At 44.9% G+C, this 25,123-nt stretch overlaps 1 protein-coding gene across 2 annotated transcripts in view; it reads right to left on the bottom strand.

The window, feature by feature from the left end:
- The window catches only part of PTGIS (prostaglandin I2 synthase), a 67,574-nt gene extending 43,099 nt beyond the window's left edge, over positions 1-24,475 (bottom strand). Inside the window, exons 1-3 of one of the 2 annotated variants that reach the window (XM_011722895.2) lie at positions 24,345-24,475; positions 2,454-2,577; positions 180-358 (exon numbers count right to left, since the gene is read on the bottom strand). In XM_011722895.2, coding sequence (XP_011721197.2) covers positions 180-358; positions 2,454-2,577; positions 24,345-24,418 — 377 coding nt within the window. In that variant the 5' untranslated portion in view covers positions 24,419-24,475. Of the gene's footprint in view, positions 1-179; positions 359-2,453; positions 2,578-15,073; positions 15,225-24,344 lie in introns of those variants that run through there. The other variant, XM_011722894.3, reaches the window with a different exon arrangement.
- Positions 24,476-25,123: the final 648 nt, after the last annotated feature.

Raw genomic sequence — 25,123 nt, 5'->3', positions numbered from 1 at the left:
AAGAGTTCTTCTTCCACGCAATTCTTTTGGGTTGTTTTTTGTTTTGTTTCTGTTTGTGTTCTCAAGATGAAATGTCTTTACTGGACACTTGCTTTGGAACCGAGCATGACTTGGGCCACATGGGTAGAAGTGAGTTGCCCACCCTGGCCCGCCCACAGGTGCCATCTCCAGCCACTCACGGTTTCATCCTGGCCTTTTCATCACTGGGGCTGTAATGTGGAAGCTGCACATCAAAAATCCTCTCCATGAGGAAGACGGCATAGGCATGGAAGTCGAGCCTGGTGCGAGACTCCCACACCACCGCGTCGTAGGAGTGTGGGTCCAGGAGGACGGTGACATACCTGCCCCCAACCAGTATCTGTGGGAAGTTGCCAGGGATAGAGTGAAGAGTGTCACTGTGAACAGCAGCCGCTCTCTGGTCAGGGCCTTACTATGTGCCAGGCACTGCCCCACTGGACAGTAACAGACTATGTTCTCTTATCTACGCCTCACTACCACCTACCACCCTGTGAGGTAGGGACCATTGCTCACCCATTTATAGCTGAAAAAGTGAGGCTTAGAAAGGAGATGAAATGTACCCAAGATCTCATAGCTGAGAAATGGCAGGGCTAGGACTGGAATTTGGGAATATTGGGGCTTTTTAAAAATCAAAGACTGTGTTCTTTATCACCTCACTCTTAAGCACCTGCCATGACTATCTTTGTTATTGCCATATCTCCAGCAGCCAGGAGAGAAGGCGGCAGATGGATCTTGTGCACATGATGGATGGATGGATGGATGGATAGATGGATGGATGGATGGATGGATGGATAAGTGGATGGATGAATGGATGGGTGGATGAATGGATGGATGAATGAAAGAATGGATGGATGGATGGATGGATGGATGGATAGATGGATGGATGGATGGAAGAATGGATGGATGGATGGATGGAAGAATGAATGGATACATGGATGGATGGATGGATGGATGGATGGATGGATGGATGGATGGATGCTGTTGGGTAAATTCCAGTGGGTGGATTGTAGAAGAGTAAATGGGCAGATGGATGGATGGGTGAATGGATAAATGAGTACAAGGAAGGAAGGAAGGAAGGAAGGAAGGAAGGAAGGAAGGAAGAAAGGAAGGAAGGAAGAAAGGAAGGAAGGAAGGAAGCTGCTGGGTAAATACTTGTGGATAGAATGTTAGGTGGATAAATGGAAGGATAGATCAATGAATCTATGTTGGATGGAAAGATGGATGAAAGGGCAGCTAGAGGTTTGTTGGAAACCAAATGTATGAATAAATGTTGGGTACATGGATGAGAGGATGCTAGATAGATACTGGGTAAAGTGAAGGATGAATGTTGATTGGATGGAAGTTGGAAGGATACATGGAAGGTAGATGGGTGGGTGGTGGTCATTTGAATAGATGTTGTAAGGATGGATGGATGAGATATAAATAGATGTATATCCAGTGGAGAGACATTGAATACTGAATATAGCTGAGTGTTGGGTGGATAGTGGCAGATGAATAGAAAGATGCGTAGATAAATAGAAAAATGAAAATTGGTGGGAACTGACTAGTTATCCCTCAGTATCCATGAAGGATTGGTTCCAGGACTCCTGCAGATACCAAAATCTGTGGATGCTCACGTCCTTGATGTAAAATGGCATAATATTTGCAAATAAGTTACATGCATCCTCCCATATACTTTAAGTCATCTCTAGATTATTTATAATACCTAACACAATGTAAATGCTTTATAAATAGTTGTTATACTACACTTTTAGGGAAGAATTACAAGAAAAAAAAAGTCTATACATGTTTGGTACCAACACATTTTTCCCCAAATATTTTCAATTCATGGCTGGCTGAATCCAGAGATATGGAACCCACCCATGGATACAGAAGGCCAACTGTATACAGATGAAAGTTGGATGAATGTTGGATCCATGAGTGGAAGAAGGCTGGGTAGATCTGGGTAGACAGATGAAGGTATAGAAGATGGAAAAATGAATTGACAGATGTCGGGTGAATCTATGGAAAGACTGATGGGTGAGTGGATAGACGGAGGTTGACGAATGAATGCTGGGTGGATATAAGGATGGAAAGATGCTTGGTAGACACCAGGTGGACAGGCAGAAGAATGGAATGGGAAGATGGATGCTGAACAGATGGAAATGGAATGGATGGATGGAGGTCAGCTGCATGGATATACAAGTACTGGAGAGATATTGAGTGACTACATAACTCCATGCTGGGAAGAGCGAGAGGGAGACTGAAGGGATGATGTTAGATCAGTGTTGGGTGTGCAGCTGGACAGGCAGCTGGATAGAGAGTTGGCTCGACCACTCAGATGGATGTTGGATGGGGGGGTTGGCATAGGGACAGATGTTGAAGGAATCAGCAGAAACCAGATACGAGGCTCAGCTGCTCATCCCCATCCCTCCCCAGGCACAAGAGGCACTTACAGTAAATATGTCACCGTGCTTCTCCTTCATCCTCGTCAGGAAGCTGGCGGCATCTTTTCCAAAGTCCAAGGCATAGCCCAACCAGGGGATGCTCCCCAGGTCCAGCGGAGGCTCACCGGGTCGCCTACAGAAGCCATGGCACTTGTCACCATTTGATGAGGCAAGGAAGGGCATGGTGTAGGTTGTAGGGTGTGATTTTGAATGGAGCAGTTAGGGACGTAATTTGAATGGAGCAGTAGGGGACATAATTTGGCTCAGGTTTTTATAGGATCTTTTTGGCTGTGGTGCAGAGAATGGACTGTGGTGGGTGGGAGAAGAGGCTGGGGGTCAGCTCATGTCTGGTACGTGGCATGGGTTCCATTAGAGGTGGTCGTCTCTCTGTGGGTGAGGGGCCTCCCAGCACCCAACAGTGTAAGGACACGGAGTTGTCTGTGTGAGCCAACCTGGACCAGGGTTTGGGTCACCCCACACTCCCTGTCTTGCCCACAGATAAAGGATGAGACTGGAGGGCACAGCTGGGTGGCAGAAGGCAGTGAAGGCACTGGCTTCATCACTACCCCGACCACCCCTCTTAGTTCAGAAGCTGAGGTTCTTCAGGTGGCAAAAGCCCAGGCTGTAGCCTGTGGAGATGTCCCCAGAGCACATGAGCAGGTCAGCACAGGGGGTGGGCTGGGTGCATATGTGATCATCAAGGTCAGGGTCATCTGTGAAAGCAGAGGAACTCCTCTGAGAACATAAGAACAATATTTCCAGCTCACCGAGGTAGATGGAACTCTACGATGACCCACAGTGACCCACACCCTTGTATAATCCCCTCCACTGATTAGAGGATAGATGGTACCATTCACTTTAAGAAAAAATTATTCTCCTTAGTGGGCCTGACCTAACAGGTGGCAGGGGACTGGGCTTAAAAGAGACAAGGCTCTTCTTGGCAAAAGAGATTGAAAGCATGAGAGGGACTGGACATATGGGAGAATCTCTCTACTGGTTTTGAAGATGGAAGAGGCAACGTGGCAAGGAATCCAGGTAGCATCTAGAGCTATGAGGGGACCTTGGCTGACAGCAGGCAAGGAGACGGGGACCTCAGGACCTCAGTCCTACAATTACAGGCAAATGCATTCAGCCAGATTCCTCCCGAAGACTGCCCAGTAGGAAGACAGCCCGACAAATACCTTGATTTCAGCCTTGTAAGTTGGAGTGCTGTGGGGCTATCTCAGCTCACTGCACCTCCGCCTTCCAGGTTCAAGTGATTCTTCTGCCTCAGCCTCCCATGTACTGGGATTATAGGCATGCGCCACCATGCCCTGCTAATTTTTTTTGTATATTTAGTAGAGATGGGGTTTTGCCATGTTGGCCAGGCTGATCTTGAACTCCTGAGCTCAAGTCATCCACCCGCCTCAGCCTCCCAAAATGCTGGGATTACATAACCAAAGAGCCCCGTCACCCCACGCTGGCCTTCTGATCCACCCAACTGAGAACTAATAAGTGGGGATTGTTTGAGGCCGCTTCTTGTATGGCACCTTGTTATGCAGCAATGAACAATGAACGCATGCAAACTTCCAGCGTGCTTGTACCGCGCACTGCCCCCAGCCAAGCCTCGTCTCATCCTCACCCACCACCCTCTGCGGGAGGGGCTGTCAGCTCAGGAGAGCTGCAGTCAGAGTCATCAGATGAGCCTCACGGTGTTCCAGGGCTGCTGCTCATGGTGAGTCTTTTAGAGGTCCCTAGACCCAGGTTACGATCCCTGTCAGAGCCACTGGGATGCAGAGAGCTCTCAGATATGCCTCTGCTAAATGAATGAATGAATGAATGAATGAATGAATGAATGAATGAATCATCACATCTCTTCTTCTCACTATGGATTCATTCACTCATTCACCAAACATTAACTATGAAGCAGGAACTGTCCTGGGTATCAAAGATATAGCAGGGAACAGGGCAGGCAAGATCCCTGACCTCATGGGGCTTAGCTACTAATAAGGGAAGCAGACAAAACATTTAAAAAGCAAAATCACATAAGAGAGTGAGAATTGTGGAAGAAAATAAAATAGATACAGTCCAACAGTGAAAAGAGGAGTAACCTAGTTTTAAAATGCACAAGGAAGCCGGGTGCACTGGCTCACACCTGTAATCCCAGCACTTTGGGAGGTCGAACGGGAGGATCACAAGGTCAGAAGATCAAGACCATCCTGGCTAACACGGTGAAACCCCGTCTCTACTAAAAATACAAAAAAATTAGCCAGGTGCAGTGGCAGGCACCTGTAGTCCCAGCTACACGGGAGGCTGAGGCAGGAGAATGGCGTGAACCCGGGGAGGCGGAGCTTGTAGTGAGCCAAGATTGCGCCACTGCACTCCAGCCTGGGCGATAGAGCAAGACTCCGTCTCAAAAAAAAAAAAAATGCACAAGGAATTTGAATAGGCAGTTCTCCAAAGAATATATACAAATGGTCAATAAGGCCAGGCATGGTGGCTCATGCCTGTAGTCCCAACATTTTGGGAGGATTGCCGAGGCAGGAGGATTGCTTGACACCAGCAGTTCAAGACCAACATAGTGAGATCCTGTCTCTACAAAAAAAAAAAAAAAAAAATTTAATTAGCTGGGTATGGTGGCACACACTTGTAGCCCTAGCTACATGGAAGGCTGAGGTGGGAGGATTGCTTGAGCCCAGGACTTGGAGACTGCAGTGAGCTGTAATCACACCACTGCACTCTAGCCTGAGCAACAGAGCAAGACCCTGTCTCTTTAAAAAAAAAAAAAAAAAAAAAAAGCTGGGGGCAGAGGGGCTAGGCCAGGCATGGTGGCTCACGCCTGTAATCCCAGCACTTTGGGAGACTGAGGAGAGCGGATCACCTGAGGTCAGGAGTTCGAGACCAGCCTGGCCAGCATGGTGAAACCCCATCTGTACTAAAAATACAAAAATTAGCCGGGTGTGGTGGCGGGCACCTGTAATCTTAGCTACTCAGGAGGCTGAGGCAGGAGAATCGCTTGAACCCGAGAGGTGGAAGGCCACTGCCCTCCAGCCTAGACAACAGAGCAAGACTTCGTCTTAAAAAAAGAAGGGTAGGGGGTGTCAATAAGCACATGCAAAGATGCTCAATACTATTAGTCATGGGGGAAATGCAAATCAAAACACAATGAGGTATATGAAAGGAAAATAAAATCTCAGAACCCCAGTTCACTAGGCCAAAAGGAACAAATTAAGCTAAAAGCTGAGTCGTGCAAGAAACTGCCTTTCCTTTTGTTCCTAAGCAGAAAGATACAGATAAAAGGTTCAATATCTCCACAGGCAGCTACTCACCTTATCTTACATAAAGTGCCCATTTACTGAGCACGAGATGAATGCATCATTGACTATTGCCTCACCTGCTCCCTTTCTCTTGTAACATGTGGATGACCACACCCTCCCTCTTTCCCCTCCAGCCCACTTTTCCCCCTTTAAATACTGAAACCCTCAAAGTCATCTTTGAAGAAAGGCATAGATCACAGACTGTTTCTGCGATTCTGTGGTTTTTCTTCTCCCTGGCATTGTCCTTAACCTTAGTAAAATAAACATCTAAATTGATTGAGACCCAGCTTGGATAATTTTTAGTTCACAAACTGGCAACCATGAAGGGACTCCACGGAGGTGGCCCTGGCCTTTGACAAATCTCCTGTTGGTATTTAGTAACGGCTTGGTATCTGTCTTCATTGGTCAAACCAGTAGGACAATTTGTCGAGGGCTGGGAGCTCCCCCCTGCAGAGAATCCCAGATCTCTGAAAATTTGAGATCTAAGAGAGCTAAAATTTGAGAGCTAAGTTTTATTTTGTTGTACAACTTCTTTTCTGGACTTTTGCTTGCTTCCAACAAGGAAGGCAACTTTTCCTGCTTCCATGACAATGGAGAGCAGGTAACTCCTTTCCGGAGTTTCAACTCACTTCCAACAGGGAAGGCAAGTTTGAAGTTTTTTTCCTGCTTCGTAGATGCTAAAGTGCAGGCCAGGCACAGTGGCTAAAGCCTGTAATCCCAGCACTTTGGAAGGCCAAGGCAGGTGAATCACTTGAGGCCAGGAGTTCAAGACCAGCCCGGCCATGATGGCAAAACCTTGTTTCTACTAAAAATACAAAAATTAGCCAGGCGTGGTGGTGCATACCCGTAGTCCTAGCCACTCGGGAGGCTGAGGCAGGAGAATCGCTTGAACACAGGAGGAGGAGGTTGCAGTGAGCCAAGATCGCTCGATTGCACTCCTGCCTGGGAGACAGAGCAAGACTCCGTCTCAAAAAAATAAAATAAAATAAAAAATAAAATTTAACCTGAAAGACTGGTTCAGGCCATGGTGGGACGTGGGGGTTTGACATGACTCATTATACCCTGCAGCATTCATATCAACGCAGACCTTAAGTCTGATAAGAAACCTTTACATCTGTTCGCTCTGAAGCCTGTTACCTGGAGGCTTCATCTGCATGAGAAAACTTTGGCCTTCACAACCTCTTACTATAACCCAGACATTTCTTTCTATTGATAATAACTCTTGCAACCAATTGCCAATCAGAAAGGTTTAAAATCCACCTATAACCTGGAAGCACCCCCCACATCAAGTTGTCCTGTCTTTCTGGACTGGACCAACGTATATCGTCAATGTATTTGATTGATGTCTCATGTCTCCCTAAAATGTATAAACCAAGCTGTGCCTCGACCACCTTGGGCATGTGTTCTCAGGATCTCCTGAGGCTGTGTCATAGGCCATGGTCACTCATATTTGGCTCAGAATAAACCTCCTCAAATATTTTACAGAGTTAGACTCTTGTTGTCGACAGTGTTTATGTATGGATGTGTGTGTTTATGTGTGTGTATGCATGTATATGTGTGTGTATGCATGTGTGTATGTATCTGTGTGTATATGTGTGTTTATGTGTGTGTATTCATGTGTATGCATGTGTGTATGTGTGTATGCATGTATGTATCTGTGTGTATGTGTGTGTTTATGTATGTGTGTATGCGTGTGTGTGTGTGTGTGTGTGTATGTATGCCTTTATGCTTTCTTTTTTCTCTCCTAGGTTCTTGTTTTTTTGAGAAAAAAAATTTTTTTCTTCCCAGTCGACTGATGCTGTTTTCTCCATTTACTTCTGCCTGTCTCTCCTTCCTCTCGCCGCCCTCTGCTGCATGAGGGACCTAAAATAATTTCTAACAGCCTGGGATTCCTTAAAGAAAACAGAGAAGGCGCCAGACTCCTTCTGGGGAGAAACTTCTGTTTTTCCTTATGGAATCCTAAGAATGTAAAAAGACAAGTTCCTCTCAGATCTTAAAATGATTGTTTTTGTATTGCGTTATCTGATTTCTTTTCTTTTTTTTTTTTTTAACTAAAATAGTTATTACTACAGGGTCCACTCTTGTGTATTTAAGAGAGGGAGTGGTGTCTTTGTAACAAAGTGCACTGTGAAAGCATTACATGGCCTAGTCTCATGATCTCTCTCTCCCTTTGGAGACCCGGGATTCAGTGTGGGCTCTGCCCAGAGCTCAGAGGTCCATTTAAAAGACAGAGACTAAATTTAAAACTACCTTTCTAAATGAAATTGGTCTCCTCATAAAATCCTATGGTAGATTCCTATTATTTTATGTGTGGCTTGTGGCTTGGCATCCATTTTTAATCTCCTTCTAACACACCCAGTCTCTCTCTCCCTCTCTCTGTCTCTCTCTGTCTCTCTCTCTCTCTTTACAGATATACATTTCCCTCTCTGATTTTCACCCAAGTTGTTCCTATAGTATGTAAGTTTGGTTGACAATTGCCTAGGGTAATGAAACAGGTTATCACGAAATTGGAAGTCTAAGATAGTTGTCCTTTTTAGACCCAGGAGTCAAACCCCTATAACTTAATAGTACCAGGACTTAAAAACGATACAGAAAGTTACATGGATGTAATAACTTTTATTTAAAATTGTTTTATATCAGCTTTCCTAGGCAAATAAAAACATAAACAACTTAGACATATTAAGAAAAGCCAGGAGCTTTATAATAGGAGAAAAAAAGGGGTCTTATGAATTTTATCAGTTCTACTTCTGCCTGTCTAATATGTCTATGTATTTATATGTCCTGTATATAATGTCTCACTCCAAAATATACATAAAACAGGTCTAATTGGCTTAAAGAAAAAAAATCAAATGCTTTATCAGAAAAATAGAAACTTTAAGCCCAAATGGTTTTTCAAGCTCACATGACTTAAGTGAATCTTTAACAAATAAGCTGGTTTTTAAATTATTGGTAAAATAAAATTAGAAATGGTTTCAGCATTGTCAATATACATTATTTATTGTTTATATTTATTAGTCAAAGGGTTTTATATTTATCTCTGCTAGATATAGGTGACAAAATTTGGCATGAGGATTATGAAGCTATAAATCCAGCCCAAAAGAGAATTATCGTTGAATAACTTTTTGATAAATAAGGCATGTAATATTGTTCTTTTAATGAAAACAGTTAAATCCTGAGTTATTGGCCAAAAAAACAAAAAACACACATGTATTCAACTTTAAGGTTCTTACTTAAGTAAACATCTGAAATTCACAGCTATAAAAATGATTAACAGGGAAATAACTTTAAATAATGACTATCACAGTTTTCATAAGTCATCTAGGTAAACTCTTTTTAAAAATAAACTAGGTAAATGTAATGAAATAAATGCTTATAAATAAATGTCATATAATTCAGAATCTAAAGTGATATTAAATTAAATAATAGATACCCATTAAATGTCTGGGTCTTTTCCAATTTTTCCTTAAAAAATTATAGAAAAACATTTTTCTTAAAAAAGTGTTCTTAGTAAAAGGAAATAGTTTTGTCTAATTCAAAGGTTGTTTATTAAACAAGATAAAAGGTAAAAGTAAATAAGAGAGATGTAAAGAAAATTATAAAGGGGTATCTTTGGCAAGAAAGGTTAAAAGAAAAGTAATTATATATAGAAAGAATCTTGTAAAAATTTTTTGTCCTAAAATAAAATGATTGATCATTTACAAAAGAGAGATGTTTAGGATAAAACAGGAAGCATGTTGTAAATGGTTTGTGTAAGTCATAATAAGGTTTATAAAAAGAGAATTTATGAAAAAAACTTTATGTGATCAAGTTGACTATAATTAAAAGGAAATTATTTATTATAGTCTTTCTAGAGTTTGGGTTTTGATATTAAAAATGCACTAATACACTAAAGAATTGGTTAGAACAACATTTTCTTAGGGTGTTGCTTTACTCTTAATAAAGTTACATGAGATTTTAATTTTTTAACCCAAAAGTTCAACTTTTATTGCATCTTGCTATTTTCAGCTTTCTCTCCCCTTTGAGAAGGACTGAGAGAATAATTCTCTCCTTCAACATTTTCGTCAGCTCATATAAATTTTTTCCCTCAGGTCCTAACTGTTGTGGCCTGATGCTAAAAATGTTTTATCATAAAGGTCTAAAGGAAATGTTTTTGTCCAAGATAACATTCTGTACTCCTGGCATTTCTTAATATGTCCAAATTGTTCTGTGTTTTGATTTGCCTAGGAAAGCTGATATAAAAATTTTTTAATGAAGGTTATTACATCCATGTAACTTTCTGTAATGTTTTTAAAGTCCTGGTGCTGTTAAGTTAGAGGGCTTTGACTCCTGGGTCTAAAAAGGACACTGAGTCCTGCGAAATCTTAAATACTGATAGCAGTTAAAGCCTCATCTTCAGACCTAGGAGATGACATTCAAAATAAGCTGCATTTGTGAGACACAGAGCCAGAAATGAAAACTATTCAACCTCTCTAGGCCCAGGGACTATCATGGAAGAGGTGGGCATATGAGATTGGAAGGGCTGATTTTGAGAGATTAAATTAGTTCAGTTTCTCTATTAATTAAGCATTAACATCAAGGGCACATTGATGCAAGACCAGCATCTGGGCTCCTGTGTCAGATTAACAAGGTTTTCCTGAAGCATTATCCCACCCTGTAATTAAAAAATTATAAAAGTTTAGAAAATGGTTTATGGAAATTACATCTTAGGGTCAAGATAATTAAAATTTAATAGATTTGTTTATAAGATTTGAGAAACAGGATTTAATTGGCCTCATGCTGTCTTTATTAGAGCTTATCATTTGGGAAATTCAGTCTCCTCTCTCAAAGAATAAGGTTTTTAGGCCGGGTGTGTTGGCTCATGCCTGTAATCCCAGCACTTTGGGAAGCTGAGGTAGGTGGATCTCTTGAGGTCAGGAGTTCAAGACCAGCCTGGCCAACATGGGGAAACCCTGTCTCTACTAAAAATACAAAAAAATTGGCTGGGTGTGGTGGCAGGTGCCTATAATCCCAGCTACTTGGGAGTCTGAGACACAAGAATTGCTTGAACCTGGGAGGTGGAGGTTGCAAAGAGCCAAGATTGCACCACTACACTCCAGCCTTGGTGACAAAGTGAGAGTGTCTCGAAAACAAAAAAGAATAAAGGTTCTTGCCTTTTTTCTGAAATCTCTGAGTTATACCTTTGGCTAAATGAATGACTTATTTTATAATAACCTGTGATCCTATTTTGTGATATCAAGTGTTTTAAACTTTCTGTATTTGACAAACTTTCCAAAATAAAACAGTAAATTCACTAATTTGACCTCATCAAGTTTTCAGCATTAGTCCTCTGAAGTCCAAAAAAGACACACTCAGCTTATTTGGTAAAATAAAATCATACAGGAAGCACTGTCAAATATGAAATGGTGTTTAATCTTCTTCGGATTATATTTATATAAATTAGTTGTTTATACAAATGAGTATGTGTTCCAAAATTGTATCAGATTCCTGTGATTCTGATACGTCTTAGTATGTATCTTCAGTAGTAATTATGATTATTATGTAAAACTATTGTATACCACAGAAGTAACCAAATTTCCTTGTCAATCGTGTCTTTATGGCTGTTCTAAGACATTTGTCATCCACAGTTGTTTTAGTTTCATCCTTTTATAGGTGATTTATAATCAGCTGTAGAACTCTGAAGAGTACTCTTAAATACTCTTCTGACAACCCTAATTGTGCCATTGGAATAGAGAGAAAAACTTCCTGGGCTGTCATGGAGAGCTGATGTATTCATGAGGATTGTTAATCCAGTCTTGAGCACAACAGGAGTTAATCGCATGAACTGAACTAACAGGAGATTGAAATAATCTTTTATGAGTTTTTGTTTAAAACATTTATTGATTCTTTTGTTTTACAGAGTCAAGAAACTTTCTCTTCTTTTAAGCTGTTTATAGCTTTTAGCAATTTTATCTCTAAAAGTTTATTGCTTTTTAGCCATTCAGTTAGCTGTTTATAGCTTTTAGCAATTCAGTAAAGTATACTCTCATGAGGAAAATTTAAAACAGAATTTCTTTCTCTTTACCTATTTTTCCAAAACTTGGAAACTATTTGTGAGTATTCTTAATTTATGGCAATGTAGTTATTTAAGTTCAATAAGTATCTTTTTTCTTTTATAACAGGGCATAATTGAAGACACTGTTAATTTTACCAAGGCTTTAACTGGAATGACGTATTTTCAGACTTCTTTGAGAAAATGAGGCTGAACTATAGAGCTAATAAAAGCCCCTTGGAAAAACTGGCTTCATATACCCTGTCCTTTACAGGGTCCTGACCTGTGGAAAGTAAAGAACATCACTTTCTGAATTCACTCAATTCATACAGGTATCTGCAGGCACAGATAAATCCTTGGCTGGGTGTGAGGCTTTTAAAAAGGTCTAATCTTAGATTCCTTATGGAAAAGCTTCCAGCAAAGCCAATTTTAAAAAGAGAGAGCCCATATGGCAAATGATTAGTCTTGCTTCACTTTATGCAAATAATCAAGCCAAGTGTAATAGAACTAAAATTTATTTTACAAATAAATTGGTTCTACTGTGATTTTGTCTTTAATAAAATTGGGGAATTGGAGAGAGAAAAGTCATGTTTCAAAATTAACTATAGTACACGTGTTATTAGATTCTAGCCTTGTCTAATGTTTTTCAATTTTTATTATTTTCTACAATTTGGACTGAATTCTAAAACTTCTCCTGGCTACAGTTCTCCAAAATAATGTTTTCAATGTTTTCCCTTCTTTCTTTTTTTCCCCCCTCATTTTTTCTGATGTGAAATCACTGAAAGTTAAGCTGTGCTTTTCTTACAGCCCTATAAGCTGAACTTAAACTTTGGAAGAAAATAAAAGCAATCTCTTTATATGCATAAATAATTTTCATACCTGCCTACTGATATATGGACTTGAGAGTAATATGGCCTCTATCAGTTTTCCAGGCTTGTTCTTTCTTTTTTTTCTGCTTATTTCCTCCTTTTTTCTTGTTTTCTTTCTCTCTTCCTTCCCCTATATTTTCTTTGTGCAATGTGAGACTTCACAACCTACTAAAAATGAGCTTTCCTAACAATGTGGGACCTATTTGTCTAGAAATAAACCATCCTAGACATGAGAGATCAGACAAAAACTAACACCAGACACTCATTTTCTTCTAAAATGCTTTCTCCAAAAGATCTTAAATAGAAAACGGGGGCAGGCATACATGGTGGTTCATGCCTGTAATCCCAGCATTTTGGGAGGCTGAGACAGGAGGATCACTTGAGCCCAGGAGTTCGAGACCAGCCTGGGAAACAGAGTGAGACCCCATCTCTACTTAAAATTTAAAAAATTAGCCCAGCATGGTAACACATGCCTGTAGTCCCAGCTACTAGGGAGGCTGAGGCAGGAGGATCGCTTGAGTCTGGAAGGTTGAGGCTGCAGAGAAAAAACCCTGTAGGAAGAAAGAAAAGAAAAAAAAAGAAGAAAAGAAAAGAAAACCAGGGAGAAAAGAAAAGAAAACCAGGGAGAAAGGAAAATAAAAACTCAGGACACCAATTCATTCTGCCATAAGGAAAAAATTAAGCTGAAAGCTGAGTCATGCAAGAAGCTGCCTTTCCTTTTGTTCCTAAGCAGATAGCTACAGATAAAAGGTTCAATATCTCCATAGGCAGCTACTCTACGCTCACCTTATTTTATGTAAAGTGCCAATTTACTGTGCATGAGACGAATATATCATTGACTATAACCTTACCCGCTCCTTTTCTCTTGTGACATGTGGATTACCATACCCTCCCTCTTTCTCTTACAGCCCACCTCTTTAAATATTGAAACCCTCAAAGTTGTCTTTGGAGAAAGGCACAGACCTCTCTTCTGGGCATGTCCTTAACCTTGGAAAAATAAACATCTAAATTGATTAAGACCTGTCTCAGACACTTTTTCGTTCACAGGTACCACTTCACCCACCAGGATGGCCATAATAAAAATAAAAATTTTAAAAAAGGAAAATAAGGCTGAGCATGGTGGCTCATGCCTATAATCCCAACACTCTGGGAGGCCAAAGTGGGAGGATCACTTGAGCCTAGGAGTTCAAGACCAGCCTGGGCAACATGGTGAGACCCTGTCTCTACAAAAAATACAAAAATTAGCCAGGTGTGGTGGTGGGCACCTGTAGTCCCAGCTACTCAGGAGGCTGAGGTTGGGGGATCGCTTGAGCCTGGGAGATGGAGGCTATAATGAGCTGTGATTGCGCCACTTGACTACAACCTAAGCAAGAGAAAGAGACCCTGTCCCCACCACCAAAAAAAGGAAGAAAATAAGTGTTAGCAAGGATGTGGAGAAATGAGAACCCTCATACATTGCTGGTGGGAATGTAAAATCGTGCAGCTGCTTTGGAACACAGTCTGGCAGTTCCTCCAAACATCAAGCATAGACTTACTACAAGACCCAGCAATATACCCCAAAGAATTGAAAACGTTTGATCTTATACAAATGTATACACTATTATTTGTAAGCAGTGTTAGAGGCGTTCAAACCAGAGCAACTCCATGTTGAATAGGAGCTGGGTAAAATGAGGCTGTGACCTGCTGGGCTGCAATCCCAGGAAGAAGTTAAGCATTCTTTTTTTTTTTTTTTTTTTTTTCTGAGATGGAGTTTCGCTCTTATTGTCCAGGCTGGAGTGCAACGGCACGGTCTCAGCTCACTGCAACCTGCGCCTCCCACGTTCAAGTGATTCTCCTGCCCCAGCCTCACAAGTAGCTGGGATTATAGGCATGAGCCACCATGCCCAGCAAGTTTTGTATTTTTGGTATAGACAGGATTTCATCATGTTGGTCAGGCTGGTCTCGAACTCCTGATCTCAGGTGATCCACCAGCCTCCACTTCACCAAATACTGGGATTACAGGCGTGAACCATCATGCTCAGCCAGGGAACTAGGCATTCTTAATCACAGGATGTTTTCGATTAAGGGAACAACGTGTCAGGATGGCCGAGTGGTCTAAGGCGCCAGACTCAAGTTACTGCTTCAATTAAGGGAACAGGTTAATAATGCTTACCCCACAGACCCAAGACTTAACAGATCCAGGACTTAATAGACCCAGGAAATGTCTATTAATTGTCTATTAATAGGACTTAATAGACCCAGATAAATGTCTATTATCTGATGTCCCGATATTTTATGAACAAAAGCCTTCTTAGTTTAAGAATAAGTTTTGCTTTAAAGATAATAATATAGATTCTTAAGGAAGACTGTAGGTAACAATCCTTTGTCACTAGGCCTTGTGGTAGAGCACATCTCTCCCATGATTTTTATCTTCTATATAAACAAGAAGAATTGTACCTAAGGCAGACACATTCCTCCTCTTGCCTTCGGGAATGCCCTGGTCTGTCTATGGTGTGGCCACTCTTTCGTTCCTTTACCTTCTTAATAAACTTGCTTTCACGTTACTCTGTGGACTCACTCTAAATTATCTCTTGCATGGGATCCAAGAACCCTCTCTTGGGGTCTGGATCAGGACCGCTTTCGGGTGACAGCAGCATTATTCATAATAGCTGAAAAGTGAAAACAACCCAAGTGTTCACCGAGTGACGAATGGATAAACAGAATGTGGTGTATCAATGCCATGGAATGTTACTCAGCCACAAAAAGGAACGAAGTACGGATTCATGCTGCGATGTGGGTGAACCTTAAAAACATTAAGCCCAGTGAAAGAAGCCAGACACGAAAGGCCACATATTGGATTAATCTATTTATATGAACTGTCCAGAATTGGGAAATCAATAGAGACAGAAAATAGATTAGCAGTTGCCCGGGACTGGAGGAGGGGGAAATGGGGAGTGACTGCTAATGGGTACATGGTTTCTTTTAGGGGTGATGAAGATATTCTAGAATTAGATGACGGTGATGATTGCACAACCCGGTGGATATACTAGAAACCATTTAATTATCTACTTTTCTTTTTTTTTTTAGATGGGGTCTCGGTCTGTCGCCAAGGCTGAAGTGCAATGGCATGATCTTGGCTCACTGCAACCTCCACCTCCCAGGTTCAAGCAATTCTCTGCCTCAGCCTCCTGAGTAGCTGGGATTACAGGTGCCCACCACCAAGCCTGGCTAATTTTTTGTATTTTTAGTAGAGACGGGGTTTCACCATCTTGGCCAGGCTGGTCTTGAACTCCTGACCTCGTGATCCACCCACGATCTCAGCCTCCCAAAGTGCTGGCATTACAGGTGTGAGCCACTGCACCCGGCCGAATTATACACTTCAAAAGGGTAGCTGGAGTGCAGTAGCATGATCATAGTTCACTATAACCTCAAACGTCTGGACTCACGCAATCCTCCAGCCTCAGCCTCCCAAGTAGCTGGCACTATAGGCACATGCCATCACACCTGACTTTTTTTTCTATTGTTTTTAGAGACAGGGTCTTGATGTGTTGCCTATGTTGATCTTGGGCTCAAGCACTCCCTGCTTGCCCTCCCATAGTGCTGGGATTACAGGCATGAGCCACTATGCCCAGTCCAAAAGGGTGAACTTAATGGGATATGAATTATATTCCATTAAAGAAAAAAGAAAGCAGAGTGGTGTGAGACAGTGAGGGGGGCCAGTTTACAGAAGGTGGTCAAGGAGGGCCTCCTCAGGAGATGCCATGTGAGCAAAGACTAGAAGGATGTAAAAGGAGTGCTCTGGGAGGGGCAGGGAGGACAGTGTTACAGGCAGAGGCAACAGCAAGTGCAAAGGCACTGTGGTGGGAGCATGCTCGCTGAGGTTTTCAAGACAGCAGGAGCCAGCAGGGCTGGAGTGGAGAATGTGGAGGCGAGAGGTAGGCAATGATGCTGGAGATGACCTTGGGGACAATGAGGGCCAAGGCCAAGGTGAGAATCTGGCTCCTCTGCCATGTGGGACAGGGATCCACTGGAAGGTTTGAAGCAGGAGCCAGTAAGTGATGTGACCACACCTTTAAAGGGTCATACCAGAGAAAGACAAGAGGAAGGAAGGAGATGAGTCAGGGAACTACTGTGACCCCCCAGGACAGCAACATGGTGGAAGCAACGGCTATGGTCCCTGGGGAGCCAGACCTGACATCTGAGTCTCCCACTTTCAGCACAGGGGCTTTTGTTCCACACCCAGCAGTTCAGCAGCCACTTCTCTTCCTCCTTTCCCCTTCCCTCTCTACCTCCCTCTGCCCCGTCTCCTGCTCCCACTTTCCCTCTACCTGGCTGCCCCCAATATAACCCAAAGGGTGGGACAGGTGGTAGACAGGAACAAATGGCCAGATTTGAGGGCCAAGGCTGGGAAAGATGGGAGCAGAACCAAAGATGAAATTTGAGGGCCTAGGAAGTGCCTCTCCCAACCATTCCCTCCTCTCCACAGCGCATCCGGGCTTCTCTAGTCAAAGAGGAGACTTGCAAATTTGAGCTCCATGAGTCTAAGGAGGTACAGGGCCTTTCCTTGCCCCTCATTTTCTTGTGAGCCCCTGGGGGACTTCAGGAGAAGGCCACTTCTCCTGAAGCCTCCACGTGTCATGCTGCCCGAGTAGCCTTGGAATAACTGGCTCATGTCAGCCTCCTTCTAGCCCAGGTCAGGGCCTGGCAAACTGGACTCAGGAGCAGTCATTTTTCCATAAGAGGCAGGAGGACATGGTCATGATGAGCCCGAACTTTAGCACCATACTTCCTGGCTTCAAATCCCAGCCACGCTTCTTGCTGGCTGTGTGACTTAGCTTCTCCATGCCTCTCTTTCCTCATCTATAAAATAGGAGCAACAATGCTACTGACAGCATCAGGCTGTGCCAAGAATGAGGGGAGTTACAGGGCACCTGGCACCTTGTAGCTGCGGGGCAGCTGAGAAGCAGGAGCAGTAAGATTCCTGGGCACCATTTACCTAGTGCCAACTACACATCAGGTGCTATACTTGGCATTTTCCAAACATTTCCTTGCTTGGAAATAATGGCTAACATTTAATGAACCCTGATGATGTGAGAGACACCACACTGAGGACTATCCCAGTGACTCAATGAATCCTCCCCTAACCTTATGAGGAAGCAATTATTACTGCCAGGCCCATTTTACAGAGGAGGAAACTGAGGTGCAGAGGGCTAAGTCCCATGCCAGAGGGCCCACCATAGAGGACTTGGGTTTCTAATCCAGGCAGGTCTGGCTGCAGTGACCCCCCTCTTGATACTACCCTGGCCCCCAGTCACCCTAAGTGGGCATTTTGCAGAGAGATTTCAGAGACCTCCTCAAATGCAGGCCCTGAAATTTTCTCCTAAATCATCTTTGCAGGTGGGAGCGGGCTTCCCTTCCCTGCCTTTCTCCCGGCTGTAGCCGGAGCTCCCCAGCGAGCCAGGTGTTATTCCTGGCAGCTTTCCTCTTTCCCCAGAAAAGTTCCAAGGAGGCGTGGACAAAGGCAGGAAGCCCGGAGCCCAGGCGCCTGACCCCTGACGCTGGCTCTTCCAGCCCCGGGCCCTCAATCCAACTCAGGCTGTGGCCACATTCCAGGGTGACTCAGCCTGTGGCCAGCGGGGGCGAAGGAGGCTGTTTTGGGACCTGTGGGCTCTAGCCTCACCCACAGACACTCTCACTTTTTTAGGCACTGCCAGACCCTGGCTAGCAGGGCGGTGGGCCCTGACCTTTCCGTCCCCGGCTCCTGCCCACACAGCCGGTTTCCTGCCCACTGTGGGTCAGATCCCAAGGCATCTTTTCTGACTCCCCACTGGAGCCCCATCATGTGGGTTCCTCAGAAAACTGCCCATTCCTCACTCACTGACCCCACGGCCACCCCTACCGCCTGCCCTGGATCTGTCTCCCACGTGACCCTTTGTGAATCATGCAGAGGAGTCAAGGATGGGATGTCACCCGCCTCCGTGCCCCCTGAGGTATCGCATCTTCACTAGATGGAAGAGCCATGAAGGGAGGACGTGTTGTTCACTCCAGCACTCAGAACAGAGCCTGGTCTGAATGAGTCATGTATGCAGTCAGTGTTCAATGGGCAGCACCTGCCTCCCAGGGTTGCTGAGAGGGTTAAGAAAGCCAATGCAGTTTAAGCGCCTGACACAGAGTCTGTCTTCTAGATTGTCCAGAGCAGACGCTGGCATGGTTCATCTGCGCAATGTTGGGTAGACTGCCCAACTTCTCTGTTCAATCATTTCAACTTAATTCAGGGCCTTAAGCTCTGGGAGGATTTGATGGGGAACAAAAGGGTTGCTCCAGCTCAGCTGTTAAACAAAATTCTGTTTAACCTGCTTAACCCATTCTTCCCCCAGGGCCGCCAGGGTTTTCAGTCTGCCATTAACAGGGTTTCCCAGATGCTCTTCCATACCTGCCCCGCACTGCTACCACTGTGCAGAAAAAGCACATGGCCTAGCCCTAGTTTTTATTTTCTGGCTTTTGAAATAGATACAAATTCACAGAATTATTTCTCAGCATAGGAAACAAGAGAGGAAGTAGAGTGGTAACTAGAGTAGCTGCATGTTGGAGAGGCAACAGGGAGTAGTGGGGACTGTGGCAAGGTTTAGAGAGGGTGCTACCACTGAGTCCCAGGAAAGTATTGCTAGATCTTCCCATTTTTCACAAGAAGTTGGAAATCTAGATTTTTGTGTATGGAATCCCCCCATTTTCTCCTCTTGTCCCACACAGCACAAACCCAGCCCATCCAGGGCTGAATTCAGTCATGGACCACTGTTGGGTGACCTCTGGTCAGTGCATGTTAGAATGAGACAGATTTATTTGTGCCTATAAATTCTGCATCTTGCAAGGGCCCAGACCAGCCACTGGGCCACAGGGACCCTCACTTGATGCCACTATGCCTTCTGGACCCCTAGAAAAGGAGCCTTCCAACCAAGAGATCCCTCTCAATTCTCCCCGTTGTGGTCACACAAGCCCAAAGAAAGAGATGCAGTAGCCTGGTGACATGGCTGGGGCTTGAGAGACCACCTCCATGAGCCACCTCAAAGTACAGATAAACTGAGGCCTGGGAAGCAAGAAGAATGTTTCTGATACTCACAAGGCAAATCAATTAGCCTCAATGGACCCACAAGCCATACTCCTAACTCTCAGCTCACCACCCTCATGTTCACTGAATGGGGCTTGAAAATTCTCGCTGTGATTGCAGAAATTTAAATTTAAACTGGGAACTAGATGATATTAAGAATTATCTTTTTATATTCTCAGGCAAGAAAATAGAATTGTAGTTGTCATTTTTTATGCATTCTGAAATATTCAAGGGTGGAATATCATGACATCTAATTCTTTTTTTTTTTTTTTTGAGATGGAGTCTTGTTCTGCTGCCCAGGCTGGAGTGCAGTGGCGCAATCTTGGCTCACTGCAAGCTCCGCCTCCTGGGTTCACGTCATTCTCCCACCTCAGCCTCCTGAGTAGCTGGGACTATAGGCTCCTGCCAACGCGCCTGGCTGATTTTTGTATTTTTAGTAGAGACGGGGTTTCACCATGTTAGCCAGGATGGTCTTGATCTCCTGACCTCGTGATTGGCCCGCCTTGGCCTCCCAAAGCACTGGAATTACAGGCCTGAGCCACCACGCCTGGCCTACATCTAATATTTTTTAAACAATGTTAATGATTGTCAAATCAAGGTATCGGTACATGGGGGTTCTTACCGTATTCTTTTTCTGTTTCTGTATAGTTGAAATGTTTCCTAATTTAAAAGTTTTAAATTAAATTCCAGAGGTAAAGATGGAGTTGCTCACTCTCAGAAGCAGTGGTTTCTTACTGGGATAAGCATGAATGTTGGAGGGGCCTAGATGTGGAATATAATTTTTGTATGACTTTGGGAAAGTCACTTCGTCTTTTTAAACCTCAGCTGTATGATAAAGGTGGTGGAAATTACCTCAAGCCTTGGTCAGGATAAAGAAATGAGACGAGGGAGCTGCAGAGCCTTGCTTACTTCAACCCAAACTGGATCACCATTCACAAGGCATCAGGGTCACCCACTTGTTCTACTTGTTTGTCCTTCTTTAAGAATCTTTTGCTTATAGTTGCATCTCTTAGTATCTTAAGGTCACACAGTTCTAAGACTTTTAAGTGTTCAGATTACCAGTATAAAGTGTGGGAAGAATGAGAATTCATTCTTCCTGTGAATTAAAAATTCTTGCAAAGCCAGGCGCGATGGCTCACACCTGTAATTCTAGCACTTTGGGAGGCTGCGGTGGGAGGATCACTTGAGCTGAATCTGAGATCATCCCAGACAACATAGCAAGATGCCATCTCTACAAAATATTAAAAATTAACTGGGCATGATAGCACACACCTGTAGTCCCAGCTACTGAGGAGGCTAAGATGAGAGGATCACCTGAGCCCAGGAGTTCAAGGCTCCAGTAAGCTATAATTGTACACTGCACTCCAGCCTGGGCGATAGTGTGAGATCCCATCTCTAAAACTAAAAGCTAAAAATTCTTATAGCCCAGAGTTTTAATCCAGACAGATCTTGAGCAAGTTGCTTAGCCTTTCTGAGCCTGTTTCCTCCTCTGTAAAATGGAGAGAACCAGAGTGTCCCTAGCTAAGCTGGAAGGAGAAAGTGAGATTAGGGATCTAAACTGGGGTCCCCAGGGTCCATGCACCTGCCCTCAAGCTGCCAGTGACCCTCATTCCCACACTTCTCCCCACTACCCACTGTTGACCCTTCCAAGGTGCCCACAGATATAAAAATCAAAGGCTCAGCAGGGCACAGTGGCTCACGCCTGTAATCCCAGCACCTTGGGAGGCCAAGGCGGGCTGATCACCTGAGGTCAGGAGTTCAAGACCAGCCTGGCTAACATGGCAAAACCCCGTTTCTACTAAAAATACAAAAAAAAATAGCCGGGCATGGTGGCACGTGCCTGTAATCCCAGCTACTCGGGAGGCGAGGCAGGAGAATCACTTGAACCCGGTAGGCAGAAGTTGCAGTGGGCCGAGATCACACCATTGCACTCCAGCTTGGGCAACAAGAGCAAAACTCCATCTCAAAAATAAATAAATAAATAATAAATAAAAATTTTTAAAAACCAAAGGCTCATCCCCAAAGATAAATTTGCTCTTCAGATTGATAGTTAGCAAGAACTAGCCAAAATAATTTAAACTGGCATTTCTTCTAACCCAGCAACTCCACTGTTAGCTACTATGATCATCATCTCCATTTTAAAGATTGGGAAACGGAGGCAGAGAAGAGTTACTCAACTTGACCACATTTCCACAGGCTGAGAATTTTCATAGGTCAAGAATGCCGGGCTGGACACAGTGTAGCTCACGCCTGTAATCCCAGCACTTTGGGAGGCTGAGACAGGCAAATCACTTGAGGTCAGGAGTTCAAGACCAGCGTGGCCAACGTGGCAAAACCCCTCTCTCTACTAATAATACGAAAATTAGCCAGGCATGGTGGTGTGCGCCTGTAATCCCAGCTACTCCGGAGGCCGAGGCAGGAGGATCAATTGAGCCTAGGAAGCAGAAGTTGCAGTGAGTGGAGGTCATGCCACTGTACTCCAGCCTGAGTGAGAACACAGCACATTGAAGTAGTAGAAACACTGGAAACAACCTAAGAGTCCATCAAAGGGACAAAAGAAAGCCAGACACAGTGGCTCACACCTGTAATCCCAGAACTTTGGGAGAGCCGAGGCAGGCGGATCACCTGAGGTCAGGAGTTCGAGACCAGCCTGGCCAACATGGAGAAACCCCGTCTTTACTAAAAATACAAAAATTAGCTGGGCATGGTGGCACATGCCTGTAATCCCAGCTACTGGGGAGGCTGAGGCAGGAGAATCGCTTGAACCCGGGAGGCGGAGGTTGCGGTGAGCCGAGATTGTGCCACTGCACTCCAGCCTGGGCAACAAGAGCAAAGCTCCATCTCAAAAGAAAAAAAGATCCCACAACTTATTCACATGATGGAAGACATTCTCACAGAGAGAATCAAAAGAATGGATTCGATCTCCATGTAGCAAAAAGATCTTCTTGTAGCAAAAAGAACAGATGTCAAAACTAAAATCTGGAGTGAAAAGAGCAAGCATCATAATGTCTGAAAACATTTCTATACAGTGTATTGAGAAAGCCTGACAATTCGGAAAAATAATTCATTTCTTCACTGAGACATTTATTCACTGTCTTTTCCTTTTCTTTTTTTAAGGCAAATGATTGACTACATAGTTGTAAAGATGTCTGGAGGTTGAAGAAAAATACAGTGAGCTTATTGTTTGAATATTTAACTAACATATTGTTTAAAAATCAAAAAGTTCCCAAGGTTTCCGGAATTTTCAGACACGAATGTAAACTAACTCTCTCTTACATGGCTCTGTATTAGCTACAAGCTCATGTCTGTGTATGTAAGAGTAATTTTTAAAACATCCGGGAGACTGAGCAGGTATGAAGACTAAAGTCAATGTGATAACTTGGGGCCAGATCCTGGAACAAAAGAGGACGGTAATGGGAAAAGTGATAAATCTCGTAAAGTTTGAAGTTTAGTTAAGAGTAATGGACCAGTGTTGGTTTTTAATTGCGACAAATGTCCCATAACAATATAAGATGTTAACAATAGAGCAAACCGGGTGATAGAAATACAGGAACTTTTTGCACGATCTTTGCAACTTTCTGTAAATCCCAAACTAGTCTAAAACAAAAAGTATATATTTTTTAAATATGGAAGGTTCTACCCAGACTGAGCAACAGGAGAGGCCCAGAGAGAGAGAGAGGACTGGATTTCAGGAGCTGGGGGAGGGTTAAGGGGCTTTGGTCTTATCTATAACAGGATAAATATCTGTTTTAAGTCGAATATATTCAGCTATACCTTGTGCAATTCAAGTTAATTTAAAAAATATTTTATAAAAAGGAGAACTACAGCTATCTCCTTGATTCGAGGCTGTCTTTACTTTTTTTCCTAAATCACAGATGCTCAATGGAGCTGGGAAACCTTTGGGACCAGGAGGCTGTGACATCTGGCCTTGGCTCGGTTCTGTCCAGGCTGTGGGACCTCAGGGGAAGGTAGAGCCCTTCACAGGCCTCAGTGTCTCCCTGGCAAATGAAATTACTAAGCCCACCGGCCCCCCTCTTGCAGACAGGGAATCCGGGGAGGGTGATTCCAGGGCATGATCAGGACATCCCCCAGGGCTCTGCACTCCGCTGGCTCAACACTCCCATCTGTGTAATGGGTTGAGGAGCGAGGCTACCCCTACAGAACTGCGGAAAGCAAGGCAGGGTTTGACAGCGTGTGGGTGGGTGCCGGGTGCAGGCGGAGGCTGAAGAGTGGAGAGTGCTTCTTCCACCCGGGCCACGCCGAGGCTGTCCCCGCACCGCTCCCCGCCCACAAACCCTAGGTCCTCACCTGAAATCCCCTCCCAGGTCCCTGCCGTCGCGCTGAGGGCCAGACCCGGACTTGTCGAGGTGGGTGATTCGCCCCGGGGGACCTACCGGACCCCGGACCGTCCCACCTTACACCTTTTTGGCAGGGGCCGCACTGCCTGGCCCCCTCCCCCGGGTGCGGGGCCCCGGGACTCCCGCCTCCAAGGGTCTTGCCCTGCCCGGGATACTGGAGTGGGATTCGGGCCGGGCTGGCGGCGGGCTCCGGGACCCCTGGGCTGCAGCCCGGGCGGGAGCCGCCCCCTTTGTCTGGCGGGGCCGAGCGGAGCAGGACACTCACCGCGTGCGGCGGCGGCTCAGTAGCAGCAGCAGCAACAGAGCGGCCAGGAGGCCGAGCAGCGCGGCCCAAGTCATCGCGGGGCTCGCGGGGCTGGCGGGGCTGGCGGGGCTGGCGGGGCTGGCGGGGTTGGCGGGGCTGGCGGGGCTGGCGGCCTGGCCCACTCCCAGGTAAAGTTCCCCGCCCCCACCCGCCGCGCCCCTCCCACTCCGCCCACCCCGGCCCGCTTTGGGGCGGGATGGCGGGGCGGGGCGGGAGGATGGGGCCCTCCGAGGTCCGCAGGGGTCGGCCCAGGGCGCTCTGGGAGAACCCCTCTCCCCGCAGCTCAGGCCGGGATGGAAAATGTGGGAGGGAGGGGAGGGGAGGGGAAAGGGAGGAGGAGGGGGGCGGAGGAGATGTGGTGGGCTGGGGAGTGACCAAGGGGAAAGGAGATTGATGGGGGACGGAGGGGGGTGTGGTGGACTCAGGGGTGATGGAAGGGAGGGGAGAGAAAGAGGGTGTACAGGAAGGAAGAAATTATATGTGGGGAGGGAAGAAGGATGGGGAAGATGATAGAGGACTTTTGGGGAAGGGAAGGGGAGGGAATCTGGGAAGACGGAGGGGCGATGGGGAAATAGTGAAGGAGTATGGGGAGGAGGGGGCAGAGTAGGAGGAGAAAATGTGGTAGGAGGGGACGAACACGGAGGAGGAGTGTAAGGGGGTCAGGAGGAGCTTTCCCACCACATTCCACAGTCCACCTAGACAGAGGGCATCCCCCCAAGGCTCCTCCTCACGCCAACCCC

This window comes from Macaca nemestrina, chromosome 15 (assembly GCF_043159975.1).
Source record: "Macaca nemestrina isolate mMacNem1 chromosome 15, mMacNem.hap1, whole genome shotgun sequence".
NCBI classification, from domain to species: domain Eukaryota; kingdom Metazoa; phylum Chordata; class Mammalia; order Primates; family Cercopithecidae; genus Macaca; species Macaca nemestrina.
This window is presented reverse-complemented; position numbering and strand designations above follow the sequence as displayed.